The sequence below is a fragment of the Mesoplodon densirostris genome, chromosome 2, assembly GCF_025265405.1.
Source record: "Mesoplodon densirostris isolate mMesDen1 chromosome 2, mMesDen1 primary haplotype, whole genome shotgun sequence".
NCBI lineage: Eukaryota > Metazoa > Chordata > Mammalia > Artiodactyla > Ziphiidae > Mesoplodon > Mesoplodon densirostris.
Window position 1 is genome coordinate 156,963,246 of NC_082662.1, and position 25,313 is coordinate 156,988,558.

At 43.8% G+C, this 25,313-nt stretch overlaps 1 protein-coding gene across 1 annotated transcript in view; it reads left to right on the forward strand.

Moving 5' to 3' along the window:
- Window positions 1-393: 393 nt before the first annotated feature.
- SEC16B (SEC16 homolog B, endoplasmic reticulum export factor) overlaps window positions 394-25,313 on the forward strand; it is a 56,225-nt gene continuing 31,305 nt past the window's right edge. The window contains exons 1-10 of the mRNA XM_060091212.1: window positions 394-461; window positions 14,853-14,935; window positions 15,102-15,191; window positions 18,396-18,749; window positions 20,051-20,160; window positions 21,478-21,598; window positions 22,352-22,445; window positions 23,662-23,806; window positions 24,461-24,609; window positions 25,015-25,076. Coding sequence (XP_059947195.1) covers window positions 18,454-18,749; window positions 20,051-20,160; window positions 21,478-21,598; window positions 22,352-22,445; window positions 23,662-23,806; window positions 24,461-24,609; window positions 25,015-25,076 — 977 coding nt within the window. The 5' untranslated portion in view covers window positions 394-461; window positions 14,853-14,935; window positions 15,102-15,191; window positions 18,396-18,453. The remainder of the gene's footprint in view (window positions 462-14,852; window positions 14,936-15,101; window positions 15,192-18,395; window positions 18,750-20,050; window positions 20,161-21,477; window positions 21,599-22,351; window positions 22,446-23,661; window positions 23,807-24,460; window positions 24,610-25,014; window positions 25,077-25,313) is intronic.

The window sequence follows — 25,313 nt, forward strand, 5'->3', positions numbered from 1 at the left end:
TTTCAGCTTAAGCTCATAATTTTTTAATGAACTAAAATCTGTAATGCTGACTACAAGGCTCTAAATTTTACTTTTTCACTTTCTAATCCTGATTTTTTTTTGGTCAGTTATCAACTTGCTGTCATGATTGTTTAGAAAGTCAACATAATATTTAGGTTCCTTTTGGAATTCTCATTTAGATGCATGAAGGGGTATGTGCCTTCTTTCTGTAATTCTGTAATAAAAGAGGTAGTGAGCTCTTTTACTGAGACCTTCTCAATATGGTGGTCAGATCATGTTTCCAGCCTCAGGATCTACACACAAATCATTCCGTTGGGAAACTGTTGCTGAAGCAGAAAGGTTCTGGGCAGCTGACGTGGCATCACGCTTTACAGAGTCTGCCAGTTGTGAGTAACAGCAGGCTGTCATGTTGGGATATAGCCGAAGCAGCAGCAGCAACTCCTGATTTAGGGGCAAAAGATGTAAGTACTTATTTTCACCATTAGCCAATTAACCTAAACTAAACTCAAACTGAAGAATGCTAAGAGGGAATACAATTCCCACTAGAGACCCTTCTACCAGATTCATTTGAGAAACATTTTGTCTTAACCAGAGTAGAAAGTTTCAAGCCAGCACATGGTTTTCAGAAAAAGGAAGAAACTCAATGGGTTTTGCTTGAAAAAAAAAAAAAACAAAAAACTTCAACTGTGGCTAATGCCACTTTCAAGTCCTAACTCCTTGAAGTACCTGCATACTCTGGCAGGGGCTGTCCCCTGTGGGATAGAGTGCATTGCTAATGTGCAAAAGGACATGTGATTTCAACTTATATAAAAATTTTAGGCAGGTTTGGTTATGGGAAGATGAAAGGAGGCCTAGCAGTTACAGTGTTTTGGGGAGAGGAGAGAGCCTCTTAAATATTTTAAGGTGGATTCCAGCTGGTTAAAGCTGACTTACAGGCAATGGTGGAAACTTCTGTTTTCGAGGTATATAGATGACTAGGGGCATGGTGCCTGCCAACCCAACGACAAATGAAGCCCTGGCATGGATCCTTAGGTTGAGCTGCTGTTCCCAAGGCTCCCACCCTGGAAATCATGTCTTCAGTGTCTGGTATTTTCAGAGTTTCTAAACCATGTGTTTAGGGGTTGGTGATTTTTTTTTTTTTCTTTCTGTTGAGACCTTTTACTCTGATGCTCAGCTCTTCATAAAAGCTCACAAAGACCAACAGTGGTCCACCCTGAGTGTGGTTAACTTACTAACAGATATTTTTGATGGTTACCTCTATGCTGGGGACACCTAAGTGAACAAGATGGAAGGGGTCCCTGGCCCAGTGGAGTTTGCTGCCCAGCAAGAAAAACAGATGTTATGAGAGGAGGGATGAACAGTGGCTGGGGAGTCAGGAGACCTGGATTCGGGTCCTGGCATTGATCCCATTAACCATATGGCACTCTGGGCTTCAGTTTATGTGCTATAAAATGAATGGGTGGGAAGGATAACCCCATCAGTAATTGATTCCTCATCTAGTGTGAGTTTTCCCCTTGCTGAACAGCTTGTTACATAGCACTGAATTTGCTCCACAACCAATTTGAGAACGGGTGTTTTATTTATGAAATAGATCTCACTTGTCACCCACCAGGCTCTATCAAATGGTGATTTTTCTATAACAGAAACTTGAAGGATCCTTCTTGGATGGGCCCACATATGATATGATATTAATAGGAGGAAAGATTGTATCTGAGAAAGATGTCTTAAAGGTAGCAATTCCACACAGACTCACCTTAAATATCTATTTTCAAATGGTTATGGATTGGAACAGGTACTTTTCCAACTGCTGCTGATTTTTGAGGAGCAAAGACACAAGAGCCTGACACTAAGGAAAATGAAATTTCTTAAAATAAGTGTGACCCACAGGCTACAGCTTGAAAGAAATTAAACTGAGTCAAAAATAAGCCAGACTGTGGTTTCCAGTAGAATAGAAAATACAAAAAAAAGAAAAGAAAAGAAAAGAAAAATAATAGAAAATACCCACCACTGGGGACTGTGTGATACATCCTCAGCTTCCTAAAACCCAGCAAAATCAGCTCAGTCAATTTTAGCTTTGGAAATTGTGGGTGTCTCATTAACATGTTTTAATAGAATGAAGGATAAAGTCAATTTCTTTAGCATAATTAGTATGTATATTTTTTCTATCAGCCTTGCCTAGCCTAGCTCACAAAATTATCCACGTGGACATTCATACACTCCTTGTTGCTTCCCTCCCTTCTCAATGGCAGAAGTGTACTTTTTGACCCCTGAGTAATCTCTTCTCTTGGGCTATGAGCTCCATCCCCCTTGGCCTTCTCTCTTTTTCGTGTGTGTGTGCATTAAAAAATTTTTTTTAAATTTGTTTATTTTTTTTGGCCACACCACAGGGCATGGCATGTGGGATCTTAGTTCCCCTGACCAGGGATCAAACTCGTGCCCCTTGCAGTGGAAGCATGGAGTCTTAACCACTGGACCACCAGGGAAGTCCCCGCCTACCACATCCATCACTCATTTCTCTTATTCTCCCATCTCTTTAGTTTCTCCTCTACACTGTCTCTCTTTAGTTTCTCCTCTACACTGTCTTTCCACCATAGGTAAAAACATGTTCGAGTGTCTCCCATTTTATACCAACCAACCAACCAGCCAGTGAACAACCACTCATGGTCCCCTCCCTACTGTCAAGTTCTTATGTAACTTGATCTCTTGCTGTTTTTGTTCTCTTTACTCTTCCTCTGTCTTGACCCCTGGGCCTCCTTGATGCTGTTATGACTCTGCCTTCTTAGTCTTCATGAACTTCTCATTCTCTGCATTTTAGCCTTAATTATTATTAGTTTTTAAAAATTTTGAAGCCTGTGCTATCCCTTGCCAATCTCATTCATATCTATGATTTTAATTATGACTTGTGTGCTGATAACATGTCTTCAGGAAAGAAGCAACGTATAAACAGATGAACACCATCCACCACATGTGTGTCCCTGCAGACTTTTTTCAGGAGCTCCTGACTCATATTCACTGCCTGAGACACCCTTAAGTATATTGTCCTGCGGATAGCAGTTCAACTTGCTATGGTCCAACCAGAACTTACCTTTCCTCAGAAAATCTGCTTCTTCCAGTAAAAGGCACTTCAATCTTGATCAGGGGCATCGCCATCTACCATCACAAGGCCAGAGCTGCGTAAATACAGTGAACCTCTAGATCCCATTTATTCTGCTTTCTTGTTTTCTCTTGAATCTGACACCTACCTCCTGCTCACTTTTTCCCTTCCACCAGTGCTTTAGTTTGGTTTGCATTGACTTTAAAAAGGAGGATGATGGTGACCGCCTCTTAAGGCTCACCCTGCCCACAGTCTGGCACTCCCCAAGCTGTTCTCTACATTGTGACTTGTCTGGTTTTCTAAAATTCCAACTTGATGATGTCACTTCTGCTTTGGGTCTTTTACAAGCCCCTTGAAGTCTTCAGCAAAAATCCAAGGCCTTCACCATTCAGTCCCAGTTTGGCCATCTGGCCTCCTTTCTCCCGCTCCCCTGAAAGGGCATTATCTTCCAGACTGATTGAATATGGTGGGTCATCAGAGCTTGTCCCGCTGGGCCTCCCCTCCATGCCTTTGAACTTACTGCTTGCTCTTCTGGAACCACCCCCATGCCTCAGTTCACTTGACTAAGTCCTAATTCCCTAACAAGGTTTAATGAGCGTTTTCCCCCCTATAGGAGGATTTGCTTGAGTTGGCTGCCCTTCTGTGATCATATAACAATCTATGTAACATTGATCACTTTTAACTAAAGTGATTAATTTATTTGCCTTTCCAGTTGATGGTGAAAACCTAAAAAACAGAATTATGTCCTTTATTTCTGTGTCCCTAATGTCTACAACAGCATGAGGCACATAGTAGTTATTCAAGAAACTATTACTGGGTGAATGAATGGGGTACAGATGGCTGCCTGCAGCTCCAGGTTGATATTCTATCACCTCAGTCAACCCAATGGGAAGCACACTTCTTTCCCAGTAGTTCAAGCATACGTTCTGGGAGCATGCTTCTTGGACATGTCCCTGGACATCTGCTAACTGCCAAATTAATCACTTTGGCCAGGGAGCTGCAGGACTCTTACTGTCAGGTATGAATTTTGCATCCATTCATAGAACAAGGGATGGGGTCAGTCGCATACATGCTATATAAACTGAGAGGGGGCAGGGAAGCTCATCAAAGGAAAACGAATGATTTATTACGAGAAGCTGGAGGATAGGATGCAGGGCAGGCAGATATAACACGTTTGCCACACTGTGTGCAAACAGTCTGGGTACTGGGGACAGCTGGGGCTACACTCTGCTCTACTTGCTGGCGGAGGCAACTAGGACAGTCTCTTCAGTCTCAGCCCTCATCACTTCTGTCTTTATCCATTCAAGCTGCTATGACGTGGTACCATAGACTGGTTGGTACCAGAACAAACAGAAATTTGTTTCTCACCGTTTTGGAGACTGGCAAGTCTAAGATCAAGGTGCTGGCAGACTGGGTGTCTGGTGAGGGCCTGCTTCCTGGTTCATAGACGACCATCTTCTCACTGTGTCCTCACATGCAAGGAGGGGCACGGGATTTCTCTGGGGTCTCTTTTATAAGGGCACTAATCCCATTCATGAGGATTCTGCCCTCATGACCTAATCACCCCCCAAAGTCTCCACAAATACCATCAGATTGGGGATTAGGTTTCAATGTACAAATTTTGGGGGGACACAAATATCCAGTCTATAGTAACTTTTTTTGCATTCTAGGCTCCAACTACACTGAATATAAAACCCACTGAGGATGTGCTGAGTGCACAGGCCCTCCTTCACCTCTGAGCCCTTATCATATCCATCCTCTTGCTGGGATCACCTTCTCTCTTGCTCTCCCTTCCCTCCTTCTAGGCTAATGAACTCATATCCTTCAGGTCTCCTTTGAGACATCTTTCTTTGCTGGAAAGCCTTCTCTGACTAGGTTTGGCACCTCTGCTGTGTGTTTCATCTGTTTCTTACTGCCATCCTCTTAGCACTGATCATTGGTGTTGCCTGTTACTTTGTCTGCAGTAAACTCCAAGAGGGTAAGGAACAATCTCACCTTGGTCACTTCCTGTGGCCAGCACTTAACACCTAAGACAATGCTTGGCACATAGTAGGCACTCAATAAATACATGATGAGTGAAGTACTCAGTTTCTCACCCATTTCTTGGTTATTAAATAGGAACCAGGATTCTTTTGGTTTCCTTCTACATAGTCCTGGGGCTTGGTAGCTTTTTTTTTTTTTCCTCAAAGAAGAGTGAGTCTTGTCGTATTTCTTTCTTTTTTAAAAAAATATTTATTTAATTAATTAACTTATTTCTATTTGTGCTGGGTCTTAGTTGTTTCAGAAGGGCTCCTTAGTTGCAGCTTGCCGGCTCCTTAGTTGTGACATGCGTGTGGGATCTAGTTCCCTGACCAGGGATCAAACCCGGTCCCCCTGCTTTGGGAGCATGGAGTCTTAACCACTGCACCACCAGGGAAGTCCCCTTAGCAGCTTTTTTAGGGAGACTGTGGAGAGCCAGCTCATACAGGAGAAAATATTCTTATTACAATGAATAATATATTAATATTTGTCCAAAATATTATTTATTGAATGAAGGAAATAATTTAAAAAAATTCTCCCAGGGACAAGGCTATATACCCCAGTCAGATTCATTCAGTGACCTCATCCATCCAATGAACGATGTTTGGACCAGCACTAAGACATGGAGTCATAGTGTCACGATGTCATGGAGCATAGAAAGTATAGCATCTTTAGTGAAAAAGGAAGTATTCTTAGGAAGCTTGTACAGAAATGTCACAGAAGCAATGTTGGGAAAGGCAGTAAGTATTTACTCAGCATGTAGAGACTCTATAATATTCATTTATGGGCTGCTCCCAGAAAATAATGGACTTTGGCCATCTCACTTGTGATGACTGCAGACATTTATGCTTAGAAAAGAAACTTCTCCATCAGCTTGTCAAGCCCTTGAGTGTCCTCCAGAAACTGAAGTTTGAGCTTTGTTTTTTGGCATCATAAGTGGCTCCTATGGAAATTGCCCTGATGTGCTAAATTCAGCATTAGAACAGCACTCCTGGGGATCTTGGCTATATCTGCAGTCACTTATTTCAGGCTGAGAGAACAAGAACGTGAGTGTCACTAAAATATGGGTATGCACTCACGCTGTGCACACACGGGCTATTTCTGTACGTGGAATATCGGGCAGAGGAGTAGAACCAGCAAAGTGATATGCGCCTTTACTGACTGACAAATGGGACAAGGAGGAAATACAGAAATTAAGCTTTGAGTTTCTGTTTTTATGAATATATATATTCCTATGTATATGTCAAATTGAATGAACCTATTTACAGTGACTAATAGCTTTGAAGATTATGGAATAGATTTTTAAATAATTGCATTTTTGTATTAAATATATCACACGGCTATTACTAATCAGTATGTTTTTCTGAACAAAGCTTTGACTAGAAGTCCTGTAATTGATTTTCCTCCACTTGATGACTGATACTGACACTGCGTGAGTTTAGTGGTTTAGTGAAATCCCTTACCCTTTCTGGTCTCACTTTTTTTTTTTTTTTTTTTTTTTGCGGTACGCGGGCCTCTCACTGTTGTGGCCTCTCCCGTTGCGGAGCACAGGCTCCGGACGCACAGGCTCAGCGACCATGGCTCACGGGTCCAGCCGCTCCACGGCATATGGGATCTTCCCGCACCAGGGCACAAACCCGTGTCTCCCGCATTGGCAGGCGGACTCCCAACCACTGCGCCACCGGAGAAGCCCTGCATTTTTGTATTAAATATATCACACGGCTATTACTAACCAGTATGTTTTTCTGAACAAAGCTTTGACTAGAAGTCCTGTAATTGATTTTCCTCCACTTGATGACTGATACTGACACTGCATGAGTTTAGTGAAATCCCTTACCCTTTCTGGTCTCACTTTCATTGCCCTCTAAATGGACAAACTCTGTCGATACCACTGGGTAATTAAATAAAGAGCCAAGGATGCCCACCACTGGGGAAGACAAGCTATGAATGCAGTGGATTATGATGATGAGAGAGAGGGCAGGAGAAAAATTAAAAAACAGTAACCTAAGATTAGATTCTAAGTCAGTAATAAAGAATAGCTAAGATAAAAGTTAAATATGAACAGCTATGATAAAAGAACATAAGAACATGTACCCTGAACAGCCCAGAAGGGAACTCTCCTGCTATGTTCTTTTACACAACAACACTGGCGACAAGCACATGGTGAACACTTACTATGTGCAGGCGCTGTGCCACATGCTTTTCCTAGCTCGTGCATTCATCTAGAATCAAATATTCATTGCGTACCTCCTACATGCCACACACAGTACTTTGTCTCATTTATACCACAACAACCTTCTGAAGATATCCATTATTATACAATCACTTAACAAATAAGAACACTTAGCCTGAGAGGGTAAGTAACCTGCTTGAAGTCTCACAGCTAGTCAGGGGAGGCTCTGGGACTCATCCAATTTGGACTGCAAAACCTGAGCTCTTAACCCTTATACTGTACCACACTCATGAGCTTTGCATACAGTTTAGATTGTTACCCCTTTAACAGCAGGTAAGGAACCCAGAAGAGGAAGAGGCAAAGAGATTTATTGCAAACCTCTATTTAACAGGCACTTTGGTGTTTTTCCATGTAACATTTCATTTCATCCACATCACAGCCCTGTGACGTACTTTTTAGACTGCATTTTAAAGAGGAGGAGACTGGGGCTCATAGAGACTGAATGATGGTTTTACAAAGGCACATGGCTGGGAAATGGCGGTGTTAAAATTAAATCCAGGCTTCAATTCCTATCTCCTTTCCCCTGGGCCTTTGCTACTCTTCAAAATGATTGAGGAAAGGAAGTTGTACAAGGAAACATAAACGGGATTGGGACTATGTAACCTGGAGAGAAGAAGGAGGCTGAGTGGCATGACGTTTTCCCCTATTCAAAGAGTTTAAATGGGTCTGAGCCATGCATGTGTGTTACCATCAAGGAAGAGTATCTTGACTCTAAAATATTGGGGTGTGTTTCTATTAGGAGTCTGAGAATGTACCTTAACTGGAGAACAAACGCTTCCTGTCCCAGGTAAACTGGGAGAGTCACTGGCCTCCTGGGTACCCTGTAGAACCTTATATAATAGAGGATTTTTATCCAGCAGTGGAGAGCTTGGAGTGCTACAGATCTGTAAATCAAAGAGCTGTATGCCTTGGCCTGAGTTTCCCTGGCTTAGACACTGCTTCACCTGCAGGGATGGATTCCTTCCAGAGATTTTTTCCAGGTCATCAGTTACATGTCTGAATGTCTGCTCTTGTTCGGAATGTGTCTCTCAAACATTTCCATCAAATGGCAGGGAGTGATTCCTGGGGATGCAGGGGATGTATATGTGAATGTGTGTGTGTGTGTGTGTGTGTGTGTGTGTGTGTGGTGTGTGTACCTGTCCTGTTGCAAGTACAAAAATTTTTTGAAATTTCTCATCATTGTAAAAATTAATACAAATTTGAATTTTATTCCATAATATTCAATAGTACAATATTTGTGTTTGTTAAAAATTAAAATAATATTTTAAATAGCTTATAAAATAAAATTAGTGCTGATCCTGTGGCATCCTGCACTGTCCCTGGGGCTACAAGTAGTCCAGAGTGAGAAGCATAGGACTGCATTTTCGTGGTTTCTAATTCTGATGTTTTTACGTTAACCCATTCTTTTTTGTCGTATGTAGTTATGAGACATCGTTTCTCAATTTCCCCTTGATCTCATGGTTCAGTGGGGACACTGGGTTAAATGTGAAGGAGGAGTTGTGGATTTCAGAGCAGGAATGGATAATCAGTTAATTCCTGACTGATGACTTGTACAGAACGCTTCCTAAGCACTTTATAGCATTTCCAGGGAAATGGTAACAGTTAACATTTGTTGAGCATTTACTATATGTCAGGTAGTTTGTAGTTTTTTAACCTAATTTTACTCTTAAACAGTAACTCTCTGAGAAAAGTTCTATTATTGTCATCCCCATTTTATAGAGGAAGAAAAGGAGATACAGAATAACTTGCTCAACTTCTTGCAGCCAGCAGATAGTGGGGCTGAGATTCACACTCAGGTAGCCTTATTCTGCTTACTTCCTATTGGCTTTGGGGGCTCGGAGGACACTCCCAGCATTTATAGCCTTTTATTTCGTTTAGCAGGTGCATGAGTCACCTTTGCCTGATGGAGCTTGATGTGGGGTTAAAAGTCACAGCAGCATCCAACTGCCACCCCACTCATCCTGGTTCAGGGGGCATCAATAAAATGGAAGGAGCAAAGAGCAGAGAAAGTGAGGCCCCCTCTGCCAGCCCAGGGCTGATAAGGAAGAATGGAGGCCTTTGTCTTCATGAGTGGTACCCTCCTTCTCTAGCGCCTGGCAGCAGAGGCGGAATCGGGGGGGCAGGTGTGCAGGCAGCCACAGGGGTGGCATTTAAAGGACCCCTTTTGTCAGGGCTCACATACAGAGTTCCTTGGTCCTCTAGGAAACCAATAAAGTAGCCAAACCTTCACTTCTAGGACTGTGGTGAGAGCAACAGTCCCAGGATTGGCATGAGTAGCTTGTGATGCCTGTGCCAGGCTAATTGTCTCTGGCCCTTAGACCATGTTTTCCTGGCACTCGTCCTTCCTGATAATGGAACTGCTGACAGGCACATGCTGTTCTGCCTCTCGCCTGCCACCCAGCTCACCGGAAGGAAGGGGTTGAAGCCTTGCTGGCCAATCCCTGGCCAAGGCCATGAGCTCCGGATCTCCAAGGCTGGCTTCAGGGTCTGGCTTTGCTGGAGTCAAGAGGCTGCTCGGCACTAAACCTTCCCCAGGTCTCCTTCCTGGAGTCAGAGCTATGAGATGCTGGCTGACTAAAAAGCATCTCAGTGTATCAGATATTTTTGGAAAGGTGGGTATAGGCATTATCCTGTCAGTCCCACTTTAAGGTTTTTTATTTTGAATTGTGATTGAATGTTTTTCTTTCACTGTCCTATTGGAGAGGGCCTCTTAAGTATTTCTAGGGACCTCAGTTTAACAAGGTATGCGGAGAATTTGTGTTTCTGTCTCATTTATGACCCACATGGCATACCTTTAACCACTCTCTGGTCAGTCCTCTTAACTCACTGCCTCAACATTCCCTTTTACTTTCTCTAGGAACTCCCTGTTAGAGTTTATTTCTATACTCAGGCTGTGAAAACTACTGGATACGATCTGCAGTAAGGCTGTTGCTGCTTTAATTTCAGATGTCCATTCATTTATAAATAAAATCTTTATTGCGCTCTTATCACACACTGGGCACCATGCTAGGCACCGTGGTCATAGCCTGGACCAAACACAGATACTCAGTGTCCCCATGGAGTTTCAGATCTGTCTAAGGGTCCAATAACAGCTGCACTTCCTGCCTACTTGTTCCTCTGAGGACATGTTCCTGGTTAAAGCCCACTCCCAGTTTCCACAGGGGCCAATCCAAACATTCATCACGTTTCTCAGGTCTCTCTCTAAATGCTCACCCTGATCTCTAGCAGTCTACTCCACAGAGAGGTCTCAGTATCCAGTCCCTTTTTGTACAAACTTGCCTCCATCCATGCCCATCTTCACCCCCTTTTATCTCTTTTTCAGAGGAAGAGATGCCCTTCCTCTTAGCCAGGCTTAACTTTTGCTCCTATGCTCTGGATCCAATGTGATCAGCCTCTTTTGAGATGTATTCCTTCAGTAATTGTATTTGCTTTCTGTATCTCCAATCTCCGTATGAATCAGCATATAACTCTCTTTCATCTTGTCCACCCTAAACCAATTCTTCAATCCCAAGTGCCTCATAGTAGTTGTGGCTGTCATCCCCTTTTCTTCACATCCAGCCTTCTTGAAAGAGTAATTCTACTTGCTTTCTCCTTTTCCTTACTTTCCATTTGCTGTATAAGTGATTTCTGTGTCTAATTCCCTCACTCCCTTGACCATAGTTCTACTGAGATTGTTCATGTTATGATCATCAAACCTCCTCGGTGGTTAACCCAGTGTGTGGAGAACACTTTCATTGTTGCCTCTCTCAGTATTTCTCCTATTGTCAGTATTGTTGACCACACTCCCATTTCTGAAGCCATCACCTCCCCTGCCTTCTGGGACACCATCCTCTCCTGGCTTTCTGCCCACCTTCTGGCACTTCACTGTTATCTTTCACAGGCTCCTCTTTCTGTGTCCAGCTCTTCAATGTTGCCATTCCTCAGAACTTCTTCCTAGGACTTCTTCTAACTTCAAGCTTTTCCTAGGCAATACTACCCATACCTGTGGCTTCAATCACCACGTCTCTCTCCTTAGACCCCTTTCTTAAGCTCTACACTCTTACAACTGACTTCTCACTGACCACACTTACCTCTGTCCACAGGCCTCTCACAATTAGCATGTTCAGAGCTGAAGTTGTCATCTTCTCCCACCAAACTGGCCTCCTCTTCCAAGATTATTATCCCAAAAAGGGGCAGTGTGGTCCTGTCTTTATAGCCTGAAAACTTGAGATTGTCCTTGACTTTTCCTTCTCCTTCATTTTCTACATTCAACAGAGTGTCAATTCATGTTGATTCTACTTTATATTCATATATCTGTTCCTTCTCTTCCAACCTCTTTGCAGTTGCTCTAGTTGAGGTATTCATTGGTCTTGCCTGTTTGTAACCTTGAACAGCACATCTCCCTGTTTCTAGTTTTGCACATGCCCCCGTGCTTCCTCCTATTTGAAAAAGTAGTGATTATACCCATTAGAATAATGATTGCATTGCATATTGATTGCATATTTGAATTTCTGCTGTTCCACCAGACTGAAAGCTAGGGCAAGGATTATATGCCATTTATCTCAGTATCCCCAGTGCAAGTGACAATGCTGGGCATATAATGGGTGTTCAAAAAACATTTGCTTAGTGAATAAATGACTTCCAGAGTCGTCTTTCCAGAAGAGCAGACTGAGCACAATCGACCAATCTTGGATGCTTTGGGGAGTCACTGCTCCATTTTAGCAACATGAGTGCATAATTAGTTACTGATATGACAACACCACATTTGGATATAGTATTTTTTGTTGTTGCTATTTTTCATCCTTTAATTGGGAAATATTAAAAAGAATATCCAGTGTGGATAAGAATGTTCAGAAAGTTCTTCTCGCGTAGAGAATAGACTTGAGGACATGGGGAGGGGGAAGGGTAAGCTGGGATGAAGTGAGAGAGTAGCATTGACATATATACACTACCAAATGTAAAACAGATAGCTAGTGGGAAGCAGCTGCATAGCACAGGGAGATCAGCTCGGTGCTTTGTGACCACCTAGATGGGTGGGAAAAGGAGGGTGGGAGGGAGACTGAAGAGGAAGGGGATATGGAGATTTATGGATACATATAGCTGATTCACTTTGTTATACAGCAGAAACTAACACAACATTGTAAAACAATTATACTCCAATAAAGATGTTTAAAAAAAAAACTTAAAAAAAAAAAGGTCTTCTCATGCATTGCTGGTGTGGTTGTAAATTGCTATAATATTTTTAGAAAGAAATTTATAAAAATTAACAAAAATATAACCTGTGACCTAGGAATCTTGCCTTGGATATAGTATTAATCAAAAATAATGCTAGTTGATTTTGTCTTCTAAAATAATGTAAGTTTATTGTAGAAAAGTTAGAAAATATGGACAAGCAAGAAGAGAAAAATAAAATCATCCGCAATCCCATTACCCAGACAAATAATTACTGTTCATCTGTTGACATAGGGCCTCTTAGTTTGTTTCCTAAATTTTTACTTTTAGTAAAGAAATGGGGTCAAGCCTGGGGGATGTCTCAGCTGCTGAGCTGTCCCTTGCAAGAGTCAACAGTCATTAAATCATAGTGCTCACGGATTCATGGCAAGCCTGACCTAGATCTAGGTGAGTGTTCACATCTATCAGCACTATTCTGGTGGGAAGAGATTAGCAGTGATGATGCTTTCGTTAGACAGATGTCAAACTAGGGTAGTCATTCCTGGCTGAAGCAAGATCCTCTTAGTGGTCTGACATTTGGAAAGGGTGGCAGGGACTGGGAAAGGAAATTCACAACAATTAGCAACTGGCCAGGGCTCCAATTCCAATGGATAGTTGGAATGCAGAGCAGGAATCAGGCAAGAGTACAGGACACTTGGGGAAGAGATAATGGGAAGACTATAACTGTTCCAGCATGTGGGAGCCTGTGGGATCATGCCAGGGCACTGCAGCCAGGACCTGAGGTGACAAGACCAATTTTAGCCCAACTCCTGTTGGGGATGAGCTGCTAATGTATTCTCAAACTGAGTGAATTTTGTTAGGAATCAGGAAGACTTGAGTTGCCAGGTTGAAAGACTTAGTAACTGTTGATATATGGGGCTGAGAAGGCAGGGACTGATAAATCCCAAGCCTTTTGGAGTGGTGAGATCCCACACGATCTATTTCATTCCATGACCCATATAACTGTGGTATGCCATATGTCTATATAAAATAATTAAAATTAATTAAAATTAATTTTGGTTGGTGAGTGTTTGAAGAGTTTCATAATAACACTTGAGATAATTAGGGATGCTTTGGGATGTCACAAAAGGAGCATTTGGAATAACTGAGCTAGATGTTTAAACCAGAGACGTGCAATGAAGGCTTGTAAAAGAATGACAATTCTGTGGTTGAAAGAACACTGGAATAGGAGTTAGGAGTTTGGAGTTGTAATCATTATGCCGATAAACTGATTATTGAAAAACAACAACAACCTGGCTTTGTAGCACTTGCCAATTTCTGTGGTGTAAATACTCTCACTGTGGTGGATTTCAAATGATCAATGGTCTAACTACTGGCTCACACAATTCCTGAATATTTAATAATCAGCTCTTGTAAGCCCGATGCAAGATAGGTCTAGTACATCAATATAGTCTTAACTGAGCTTCTAGTTAGCTTTGTGATGTTGGGTAAATCACTTCATCTCTCTGGATCTTAGTTTTATTACCAACGAAGTGAAGTTGCTAAAATAACCTGTAAGGTATCTTCCAAAGTCAACATTTTAGTAATGTAGCTGGTGTTATAGGGCAGGACTAACGTCATGTTATAAGCCAAAAGAGTTACATCAGATTTTTCTGAATGTTATTGTGAGATATTGGGACAGATAATTTGATATCTGAGTCTGTGTCATAATCAACCATGTTCTGACTCCTGCTGTCAGTGTGTGTGTCCTTCTCCAGTACCTCTTCCTAGGAGGATTAAAAATGGCAGTGCAGCCACTAGTGAGCCAAACCTCACCAGTGGGGTAAGAAACCATGACCCAGAGTCAGAGAATTCTACACTCAGTTGTCAGGTCCTAGGAGTCAGTTGTAGGGCCATGACAAAATCTTATAGCTTCGGTACCTTACCCTATCTGACCATGAGACCAACCGTGACGGTCTTCCCTGGACTAATAACAACATGAGAAGTTAATTTGCTCGAAGCTTTTTGGAACCAAGGGCTGTGTCCTTCATGTCTATGTGTGTCAAATCCTGATCATAATAAGGACTCAGTGTTTGTTGAAGTAAAGAATAAACGCTTTGAGCCTTTTTAGAGCAAATTCTGAGTTTTATTTATATTTTCCCCCAGCTTTATTTAGATATAATTGACATATAAGTTTAAGGTGTACAGCATGATGATTTGCTGACTTTTAAAATATTAATTCAAAAGTGGACATGAGCTACTCTGTACTTACCTAAAGAAATGTATTTTTCAAACAAAGAAATTATTTTCTTGTAATAGAAAACTTCTCAGTGCCTTCAGTTCAATATTGGGAATTTAAATTTGCCTTCCATCTAGATAACACAATTGATGCACAACCAGAATCCAATGAAGAGAAACACGAATGAGAAAAACCCAAACTGGGCATTTACTACCCACCAGTGAGTACTCTGCCTGCCTCAACCAGTAGAATTAGCTCATCTCTTTTGAAAGGAAAAGATAATACTTATTTAAAGAGCATGCATAATTATATATCGTGTGCCACTTTGCCATCGTTTACAGGCATACCTCGTTTTATATCGCTTCACTTTACTGTGTTTTTTACAGACTGAAGGTTTGTGTCAACCCTGCGTCAAACAAGTCTGTTGGTGCCGTTTTTGCAGTAGTGCTTGCTTTGTGTCTCTGCGTCACATTTTGGTAATTATTGCAATATTTAAAACTTTTTCATTATTATTACGTTTGTTTTGGTGATCTGTGATCAGTGATCTTTGATGTTATTATTGTAATTGTTTTGGCATTTTTTTGCAACAAAATGTTTTAAAATTAAGGTACATTGTTTTTTAGACATAATGCTATTGCACACTTTAATAGACTACAGTACAGTGTAGACATAACTGTTATACGCCCTGGGAAACCAACACATTTGTGTGACTCGCTTTGTTCCAGTGGTCCGGAACCGAACTGGCAATTTCTCTGAGGTCTGCCTGTACTCCTCACGATGACCCTCATAAGCTAAGTACTGTTATTCCCCTTTTAGAGGAGAAGCCGAGAGGCTGAGCGATAGAGCCACTCGTGGCCGAGCCAGGAGTTCACAACCCATAGGCGACGCTCTTCTCCCCAGGTCAGGCTGCCTCAGGGCTTTCTGCACTTCCTCTCCCTCGGGTCTCTGCTCCTTGTTTGCTGTGGGGGTCTGGATGCTTTGTCACATGTCACGTGTGAGTGAACCTGGCTCAGCCCACGACCAGGCAAACAGAAACAGCAGCCTCTGACAGGGTTGTGAGCAAATACTCCAAGCCAGGTCTGGCCGACTGGGGGAGCTGCGCTGTACTTTGCCCTCGTGAATCGGCTCCATGGAGGCTGTGGCAAAGGTAGCTGACAGGCTGTAGATCTGAGGGCCAGGTAAGTCTTGGTAGATGTGGCACCTGGACTTTGACAGTGTCCAGGAGGAGAGCAGACACTCCTGGAGCTGCGCTGAGGGAAGGTGGTGGAGAGCCGTCAGAGCAGGTGTGTGGGAATGCTAGCGCCCTTGCTTGCTTTGTCTTGGCTGTACTTGCTGTGCTGTCAAATTAGGAAAGGCAATACTGACCTTAGTAGGACCAGGGAAGGTCATTTACGTGATGTGTGGGTATGACTTGTTACTGTAGATGTAATGCCTTCATTTGGAGAATCTTAGGTGCTTTTCATTTGGGGTCCTTAATTGTAACCTGAGATCTAACTGCTGGAGTTGATATCTTGGCAACGAAAATCACTTGTAGTTGACTTTGGCAAAGGGACTGGCTATTGCGCCTTTACAGTCGGAGGAGGGCTGTCTAGTGAAAATATCTGGGAACAAGGTGGAAGAAGCTTTCTTGTTGAAATTCCTTGTGTCCAAATGCTGTCAAGTTCCGTGGGCCTTCAGGAAAAACCCATTTAGCCTTTCACTGTGTCCGGGGCATTTGGCCTCTGCTGGGATTTGCTGGAAAAGGCTCTCATCGCACCTGACTTTTTCAAGAAAGTGGGCTGACACGGGAAGGAAGGTGCAAGTTTTCCTGAGCTGGATTGCTCTTGAGGTGGAAGGCACTTCTGTGCCTTGTTCTTCTGGTATGTTCTGCTTACAGATCTCGGCTCATAGCTGTGGACCCTGGCTCCGCAGCATTTGAGCAGTGTGACGTCTTGATTTCAACACACACCCTTTGACCTTTTGTTCTGATATTCATTTTTATACTGGGCTGGGAGTTTCAGGAGTGGGAGCAAGTGGACTGGATCCGATCAGAACTTTTCAACGTAAAATAGTTCCCAAGGGAGAAGAAACATGGGGTGTGACTGAGCTGTGTATTCTGACACGAGAGACTCCTGAGCAGCAGTAAGGTGTGAGGTGTGCCTTTTCTTTGGGGGCAGCTGGACGCAGGTGCTGCTCTATGATACAAGCAGAGAAGCTTGGAAGGTATCTTGTCCTCTGGAACTATTTCCCATTTTGAAGCATAAGTGGGGAAAATCAGTTTGATGCTGGGGAGACTTCCAGGTTTTAAAATCTCCAGCCAGGAAGATTACTGAGACACGGCTCTCTAGTTTGTCAGGGAAGCAATCCCAAACTTGCGTCTCTTCGCCTCCCCTGGAGCAGGGGAAGGAATGGCCAGATTATAGGGCCTAGTTCTTCTAAGACTTCAAGGATTCAGAAAAGATGTCTCTTGAGGTCACTTTAAGCTCCTTTTTTTTTTTTTTTTTTTGCGGTAAGTGGGCCTCTCACTGTTGTGGCCTCTCCCGTTGCGGAGCACAGGCTCCAGACGCGCAGGCTCAGCGGCCATGGCTCACGGGCCCAGCCGCTCCGCGGCATGTGGGATCTTCCCAGACCGGGGCACGAACCCATGTCCCCTGCATCGGCAGGTGGACTCTCAACCACTGCACCACCAGGGAAGCCCTAAGCTCCTTTTTATTTAGGAAATGTCTTCAGCTGCTCACACTACCCAAATCTTTATCTCTGATAACACTAACTGTTATTTATTGAACAATTACTATATACCAGCCAGAGTGTTCGGCACTTTATGTAAGGATCTCTGACTCTGACCGTGACCCTGTCAGCTCATTATGGTCCTCATTTTATGGGTAAGGAAATTAAGGCTTGAAAAATTTAACGAGCTAATAAGTGGCGGAGTTAGGATTTGAACTGTGGTCTAGCTCTGTCTAAGGCCCACTCTATTTCTATGACAGCATAGGGCCTCCATAGTAAATGTTGAATAAACATTTACTGGTGGAATATGTGAGCACACATGTATTTTAAAATTTTTATTTTATTTTTATTTTATTTTTGGCTGTGTTGGGTCTTTGTTGCTGCGCGCGGGCTTTCTCCAGTTGTGGAAAGCAGGGGCTACTCTTCGTTGTGGTGTGTGGGCTTCTCATTACGGTGGCTTCTGTTGTTGCAGAGTACAGTCTCTAGGTGCACGGGCTTCAGTAGTTGCAGCACGCAGGCTCAGTAGCTGTGGCAGGTGGGCTTAGTTGCTCCACGGCATGTGGGATCTTCCCAGACCAGGGATCGAACACATGTCTCCTGCCTTGGCAGACAGATTCTTAGCCACTGTGCCACCAGGGGAGTCCAGCACACATGTATTTAATTGGGATACTTTGATAGTGTTTTGGAGCTTCATCTATTACTGTTCTCTCTCCCATGCCTCCCACATCTATTGTTGCTCCAAATATACGTTTTAATTTTTATAGCAACATCAGTATAGTTGTCTAGCCTGTTATTTATTTCAAATACCTCCTTGAGATTTTTTTCAGATATCTCTGTATCAGTGCCTGTGTGGTTTGTTTTAGATAGAAGATTTTGAGGACCATAGGTGCTTCTTTCACAAAACCTAACTAACCTTCATGTTTGGATATAGGCCTAAAATGAGGATAATTTTTTTCTTTCTGTTTTGTCTGTAGGACGATAAAATAACTACACAACTGACTCAAAACACGAGAGAAATTCAGAAGGTCAGGGATGGAGCCTTGGGTTCCCCAGTGGCCGCCTCAGCCAGCGGGGAGGCCCCCAGCACCCTCAAGGGATCCAGACCGAGGGCTTCAGAGAGATGGATACTATCGGCCTATTCGTCACTCCTGGCACAGTGGAGAGAGGGTCCAACAAGAACAAGACATGGGCAGGAGCCCCCAGTCAGAGCAGGACCCTGGGGAAGACCACCAGCAGCCTCACTATGCGTCCAGGCCTGGGGAATGGCATCAGCCTGTGTCCAGGGTTGACTATGATAAAGGTGGTTATCCCAGTCAGTTGTATTCAAGGTATGGGTTTAGAGCTGGAATTGACCCAGCTCTCCTAAATGCTTACAAACAGATTGCTCTTTTCCTTGTTCCTTTTCCTTGTATTTCTCCTCTTTTTCCTTCTCCATCCCACTACACTGACTTAGCTACACCCTTTCCTCTCCCAAATGGGATTTTGGTGACTGAAAATATAATATTTTCCTTTCTTTATCCCCTAGGGGAGCTTCTTAAAGAAGCCATCACAATGTGATTGGGTGATGGGGGGAGAGGGTAGAAAGAATGATGAAATTCACGACAGCAGATGAGACCCTCTTGAGACCCTCTTACTCTGGGATCACAAAAGGCAATGTTTGTAGACTCTGGAAAAGCTTTTCCTATGGATCTCTATAAAAAGTTCCTTATCCTCTTTGGAAGACTCTGACCCAGGGTTAGCACTGACCCACCAGCACCAAGAAGAGCCCTAGTGCCTAGAGCATCACCTAGATTGTGATGGGTACAGAAAAAAAAATGTATTGAGTGAATGAATGGGAACATAAAAAAAAATCAGAGAAAGCAGGTACAAGCTTGTAGGCTTCAAATTCAGAATGAAGAGGTCTCAGTGAGGTAATTCTAGGAGAATCTGGAGTTCCTCCTCTTGGACTTCATATTTTATGGAATGTTGCAAGCCATCTATTTTCTACTTTAACTTTTTCAGGTGGGGTGATGTTTTCCTGCCTCCAGATTTAGGGTTGAAATTATGACAATTATTGTAAGGAATTCTGCCCCTATGAAATGGTAAAGAATTATTAATTGATAAAGATACTAACAACATGATGTTCCTTTGTTGAATTCTCAAAGGAAGGTATGTTAAGGACAGAGGCAATAAAAGCAATCAGATTTAAGATGGTCCAACTTGACTTTTTCATCTCATTGCCATCTATAATATGCATGGGAATTACAGTGGTATTGGGGCACTTACACAGTCTTCTTGGGAAGGGGTTTCCTAAGGTGATGTCAGAGCAGGGTTTTCTCAGATAATATTTTGTGTTGTTGGTTGTATGTGTATTGGAGGAGTAAGAGGGACCATGGGGAGGGAGAATGAGACACTTGGCTATGGTTTTGCTATAAAAATTGCAGCCTTGTTCTGACACAATGGTCCTACTCCTGCTCTGATTCTGGATTTTTTGGTTATGGGATCCAGAATGAACCATGGCTTTAGAGCAGATTCTAGACGGGGGTCACAATTCTGTCCTCTGAAGTTGTTTCGTTTGTCAAGTCCTCCATTGGTTTTTCTCTTTACCATGCTCATCCTTGAATGACTGTTCTTCTTTGTGATTCTTTAGGCCAGGCATTGAGGACCTCTATCAAAGCTATCACTCTTCAGCCCTAAGGGAAGAATATGCTTATGGAAGTTATTACTACCATGGACACCCGCAGCTGCGGGAAGAAGGAGGTACGGAATAATCTCCAAGAAGCCTTTGGGATGGTGCAGCTGGTCGGATAGGGCAGAGGGCAGAGGGGTTGTGCTCTGGGCCTCCTGCTCGGCTGAGGTAGAGCCCCAGCCTCACCTGCTTCTTTCTTGGCCAGATGAGGCCACAGCAATGACACTACTGCTAAATGTCTTGAGAAGGAGAGATAGAAAAGAGTCATTTTTCTTTGTACGTGAAGATGATGGCACTGAAACTGTTACTACGTTACCAGTATTGTGGATAGTTTGTATTTCATCCATATTTTTCTTCTAAGATTATAGTCTCTGACCAAGTAACAGTGAAGCCAGTTCTTTTTTTTTTTTTTTTTTGCGGTACGTGGGCCTCTCACTGTTGTGGCCTCTCCCGTTGCGGACCACAGGCTCCAGACGCGCAGGCTCAGCGGCCATGGCTCACGGGTCCAGCCACTCTGTGGCACGTGGGATCTTCCCAGACCGGGGCACGAACCCATGTCCCCTGCATCGGCAGGTGGACTCTCAACCACTGCGCCACCAGGGAAGCCCGAAGCCAGTTCTTAACAGTGAAGTCATCAAGTGTGTGGCTGGGCTGTAATGAGTCTGACCATCATTTACCCTGAGGGAGGCAGATACGTACAAAAAAGAATTTAAACCTTACACCAATAGTAAGGCTTTAGGTAGGTACCAAAGGCATCTTCTGACCTGCTAGCAAAGAGAAACCTGTTTCAACCTTGAAAACACAAACATCTGTGCACACACATAGGATCCCCACTGTTGTACCATTGTATAGAGCTGTGGTAATTGGTTCAGAGAGATGCATCTTATGGACTTTCACTGTTGGCTTTTACTTATCAACTTTACTCCATTTGGCAAATACACTCAGCCCTCCGAATCTGAGGGTCTGCCTCCAACTGATGATTGAAAATATTCGAAGAAAAGAAAATTCCAAGAAGCAAAACTTGAATTTGCTGCTTGTAGGCAACTATTTGCATAAGCACCTACATTGTATTTACAACTATCTACATAGCATTTACATTGTATTAGGCATTATAATTCATCTAGAGATGATTTAAAGTATATGGAGAAAAAAAATAAAGTATATGGAGGATGTGCATAGGCTATATGCAAACACTACACCATTTTATAGAAGGGACTTGAACTTCCCCAGGTCCTGAAACCAATCCCCGCCATGGATACAGAGGGATGATTGTATGTTTTTATACCTGCTGTGCTCCAGTAACTCAGCTTCATGGCTTGCTAGTGTCTTTCTGAACTTTTAGGAATAGGAAGTGATCTGTCTTTATTTTTTTTTTTCTGAGGGTGCAGTGCCAAGGCAAGGGAGTCCTTATAACTGGCATGAAGATTATCGAGATCAAAAGTACCTGAGTGAACACCAACATGAAAACCAGAAGAGTCCGTTTGGAACAAATAGTGAGACCCAGTTCCAGTAAGTGTGAAAGGAGAGGCCGGTTCAACATGATTCAGCCAAACGCAGGCTATATTAGGCAAACCTTATTTCAGCTGGTGCTGGGCCCTCATCTTCAGAAGCCCGTCTGCTTTTGTTCTGGCCACAGGGGTGTGAGAGTAGCCTGGGTTGGCTGGGACCAGCTGTTCACATGGACACTAGGAGGAGGATTCTTAGTTCTGAGAGGTGGTTCCCCAAAGCTGTGAGATTACTTGAGGTCCATCTTAGAGGAGGGCCTTAATTCTATGTTGGCCTCGGAACAGATGTGGCCTTGCAGACGTTCTCCTGATTGGGTCCTGCCTGGGGCTGGGGTGCTTCTCCTCTGCCCCGTCCTGTGCCCTGAGAATGGGCTCTCCTGTGGGATAAGGTGAGCAGGAACAGCATTTTGTTCAAGCACCTGTCTGGTGCCCTTAGACCTGGTGCCTTAACCCTGCCTGGAACTCACCAACCCAGCTGCTCTGACTTTATTCCAGGACGTCAGGCTACAGAGACCGAGCCTCCTCTGCAGGGTTTGGGGCCACTCCTAGTAACTGTACTATGAACCCCAGGAGCTCCTGTTTTTCTGGTCTAATAGACTGAGGCAGAGAAATGGAGGACAAGGCTTTTCCCTGCAACACACGGGCCAACCCGACACCTGCCCACACTTTGCAGCACAACAGCCTCCAGCAGAGAGCAGCTCAGCCTTGCTGGCCTGCCCTGGACCCCCTCTCACCTGCTCCTGTCATTTTGCCGCAGATCTAAGCGTTGGAACCCTGCTTCTAACTCTGGACAGGAGAGGCCTGGGGACTTATTTCTGGAGAGTCCGCTAACTGGGGCCCAGAAAAACAAGGTAACCTAAAGTGACATGGGGCTGGTGGTCTGTGACAGAGCATCACACCTGCCCTCGTCAGTAGGGGCAAAGCAGGGCCCCGGGGGGCGGGGTCCCCAGCGGCCAGCAGTCTGAGGGGTCCCATTCTTCCCCAATTGGCAGAGCCTCTACCCACCTCTTCCTTTCCCTGCTCCCTGTTTCAGTCTTCTGGATCTGGGGCCCTGATCTGGCCCTTTTGCATTTTTTTGCCAAGTTGACTGGATTAGGAAATGTCACCCAAGTCACTCCAAGGTAGGAAAGAGAAGAGGCTATCACCGGTACCCCGGTGAATTAGCAATTCGGTTTACCCAGGAAGTGGGAAGTTGCTAGAATCTTTTAATTCAGGTCTGAAAAGCAGAACTTTTCTTGACTCTTCCATCTCTCTTTTCTAAAATCTTACTGTGTGTACCAGCTGGGTTACAAAATGGAGCTCTTGAATTTTTTTTACAGTAAACTTTAAATTTTGGAATAATTTTAGATTTATGGAAAAGTTACAAACGTACTACAGAGACAAGCTCTTCATTTTTGACAGTCTTGTATTAATTTTGTATCCCTGATGAGATTTGTATGATTTGCAGGGACAGTTTCTTCTGTACACCTGATGCTTCACAGGACGGGGCACCTGTTATGACTAACAGTAACAATAACACAGTAACAGCAGCCATACACACGTACAGCACTTTACAGTGTGGACAAAGAGCTTTTGTATCCATTGTTTGCATCCATTGTTTTACAGTCCTCAGGATGTAACTTCTGTGAATTTCTTGTACACCTGTATCCCTAGGGAAAGCATAGCACCTGGAGCATAGTCAGTGCTCATTAAACAGTTGGTGAATGAATGCAAGAGTAAGTACTTGAAGTATATAGGGTAGGTATGATTATCTACATTGCAGATAAAGGTCCTGAGCTCAGCGAGTCTAAGTCACTTGTTCAAGTTCACAGCACTGGTACTGACAAAGCTGGGATTGAATTCAGCCTCCCTGACCCCAGGACCTGCATGCTTCCCACTAGGCCACAGTGAATCCTTTAGCAAACACCTGTCAGTTGAATGATCCCTTCTTTTCCTTTCAGCACATCCACATTCATTATATTTATTTGAAAGTTTGAATTTTGTTGCTTTGAAGAAACACTTGGGAGGACCGTCTCTCTGAAAGTGCTTCTGATTCTTCCCATGTGTTTTGTTGTTTTTAATTTCCAGCCATCACTGACCGAGGAGTCCAACCTTCTCCGGCAGTACGAGTCTGGTCTCACCTCCAGCAGCTATGAGCTCAGTCAGTATATGACAGATGCCTCTGATCTGTACAACCCCATGGCTGCAGCGGGTTGGAGTCCAGTTCAGGCTGGTGGGTACTGAAGTGATCAAAGGAGTTGGCCGAGTCTGTTGAGAAGAGGGCTGGGTGGCACGTCTTGGAAAGTCAGCTTTGCCCTGTATTTCCAAGAGCAGACCATTTGTCTGCCTCATTTGTGTAGGTAGGTCTCCTGAGCAGAGTGGCCAACTTTGGCTCCATTTCCCCCCTTTTCTCTGGTACTGGAGATTGCATCATAGCTGATTCTTGGAAGGGAACACTGCCCCTAGCCATCATCAGACTGGGAGAGGAGGTACTCAGAAATACTGTTAGGTAATAGGTGAAGAAAGTACAGACCGGAGTCGGTTTGGGAGAGTGAAGGCAGGTCACAAAGGTCTGGATGTAGGAGACTTGCCCTGAGTACTGGGGCTATGAAAGCCAGAGTTCCCAGTGTGTCACCATTGCTGGGAGTCTGGCCCTGGTACAATATCGTTTGCACCAAATCATCAACTCCTTGCATTATATTCTGACATATTCTCAGAGGTTCAGATCTCACTCGGAGCATGGGCTTCTTCTAGTCATGTAGCCCATCCAGAATCTTATCTTGGTCCCAGGTGGAATTTGGAAAGAAGTGTGTCTGTGGAGTATTTCTAAAGTAAAGCAAAGCAGTGGTAGTAATGCTAACAGCGTCCACCTGTGTCTGTTGGTCAGAGGACATCTCAGCTGGTGCCAAGACACCCATGAAGTTCTACATCCCTCACGTGCCGGTGAGTTTTGGGCCAGGAGGTCAGCTGGTGTGTGTGGGTCCCAGATCTCTCAGTGATGGACAGACGGCCCTTGTTGAACTGCACAGCATGGAGGTAAACAAGATTCTGTGTCCTCGGAACGTCAGCACTCTGCTCCCTGCTTCCCTTTGCCTGAGCCCTGGGCATCTCCAGGAATAGGGTGCTCTTGGAAGGGACTGGGCCAGGCACCCTATGGATTGGTGTGTGTGTGTGTGTGTGTGCACGCATGTGCGTGTATGTGTATGAAGGAATGGCTGGGGCTCTTCTGCGAGAGAAGTAATGCTAGACTTTTGTTTTTCCTGAGATGCTATTGGGTCATATTCAGCAACTAGAGAGCTCAGTTTTGTCCTCTGCTTTCTCCATGAGGCACTGAGCCACATCCTAGGATCACGGCTCTGGGTTCTGATGCTGGACTTGACTGAGCAATGGGGCACTGGGGGGGACATAGTCTTGAAGACCAAACTTGATTTTTTGTTCCAGGTTATTCTTAATGATTCTGAGGAACAAGAAAAGATGAGGACTTTCTCAGGACCCCTGATTAGGTAAATTACCATGAGAGCTGCAAAATAAGGGCTTTTGAAACCTATAAAATCTTCCTGCCCAGATCAGCATTTTGGGGATTTGTTCTTGACTTCCTTGAAAGAAAATGTCTCTCCCTGTTGGAGTGGAATCTCCGTGCTACAAGTTGGAGCCAAATGTGGCCTGAACCATTTTGACAAGCAATTTGAGTGTTGAAAGGCATAAAGAAAAATTAACTTAAAGGTTTAAAAATCTGAAAT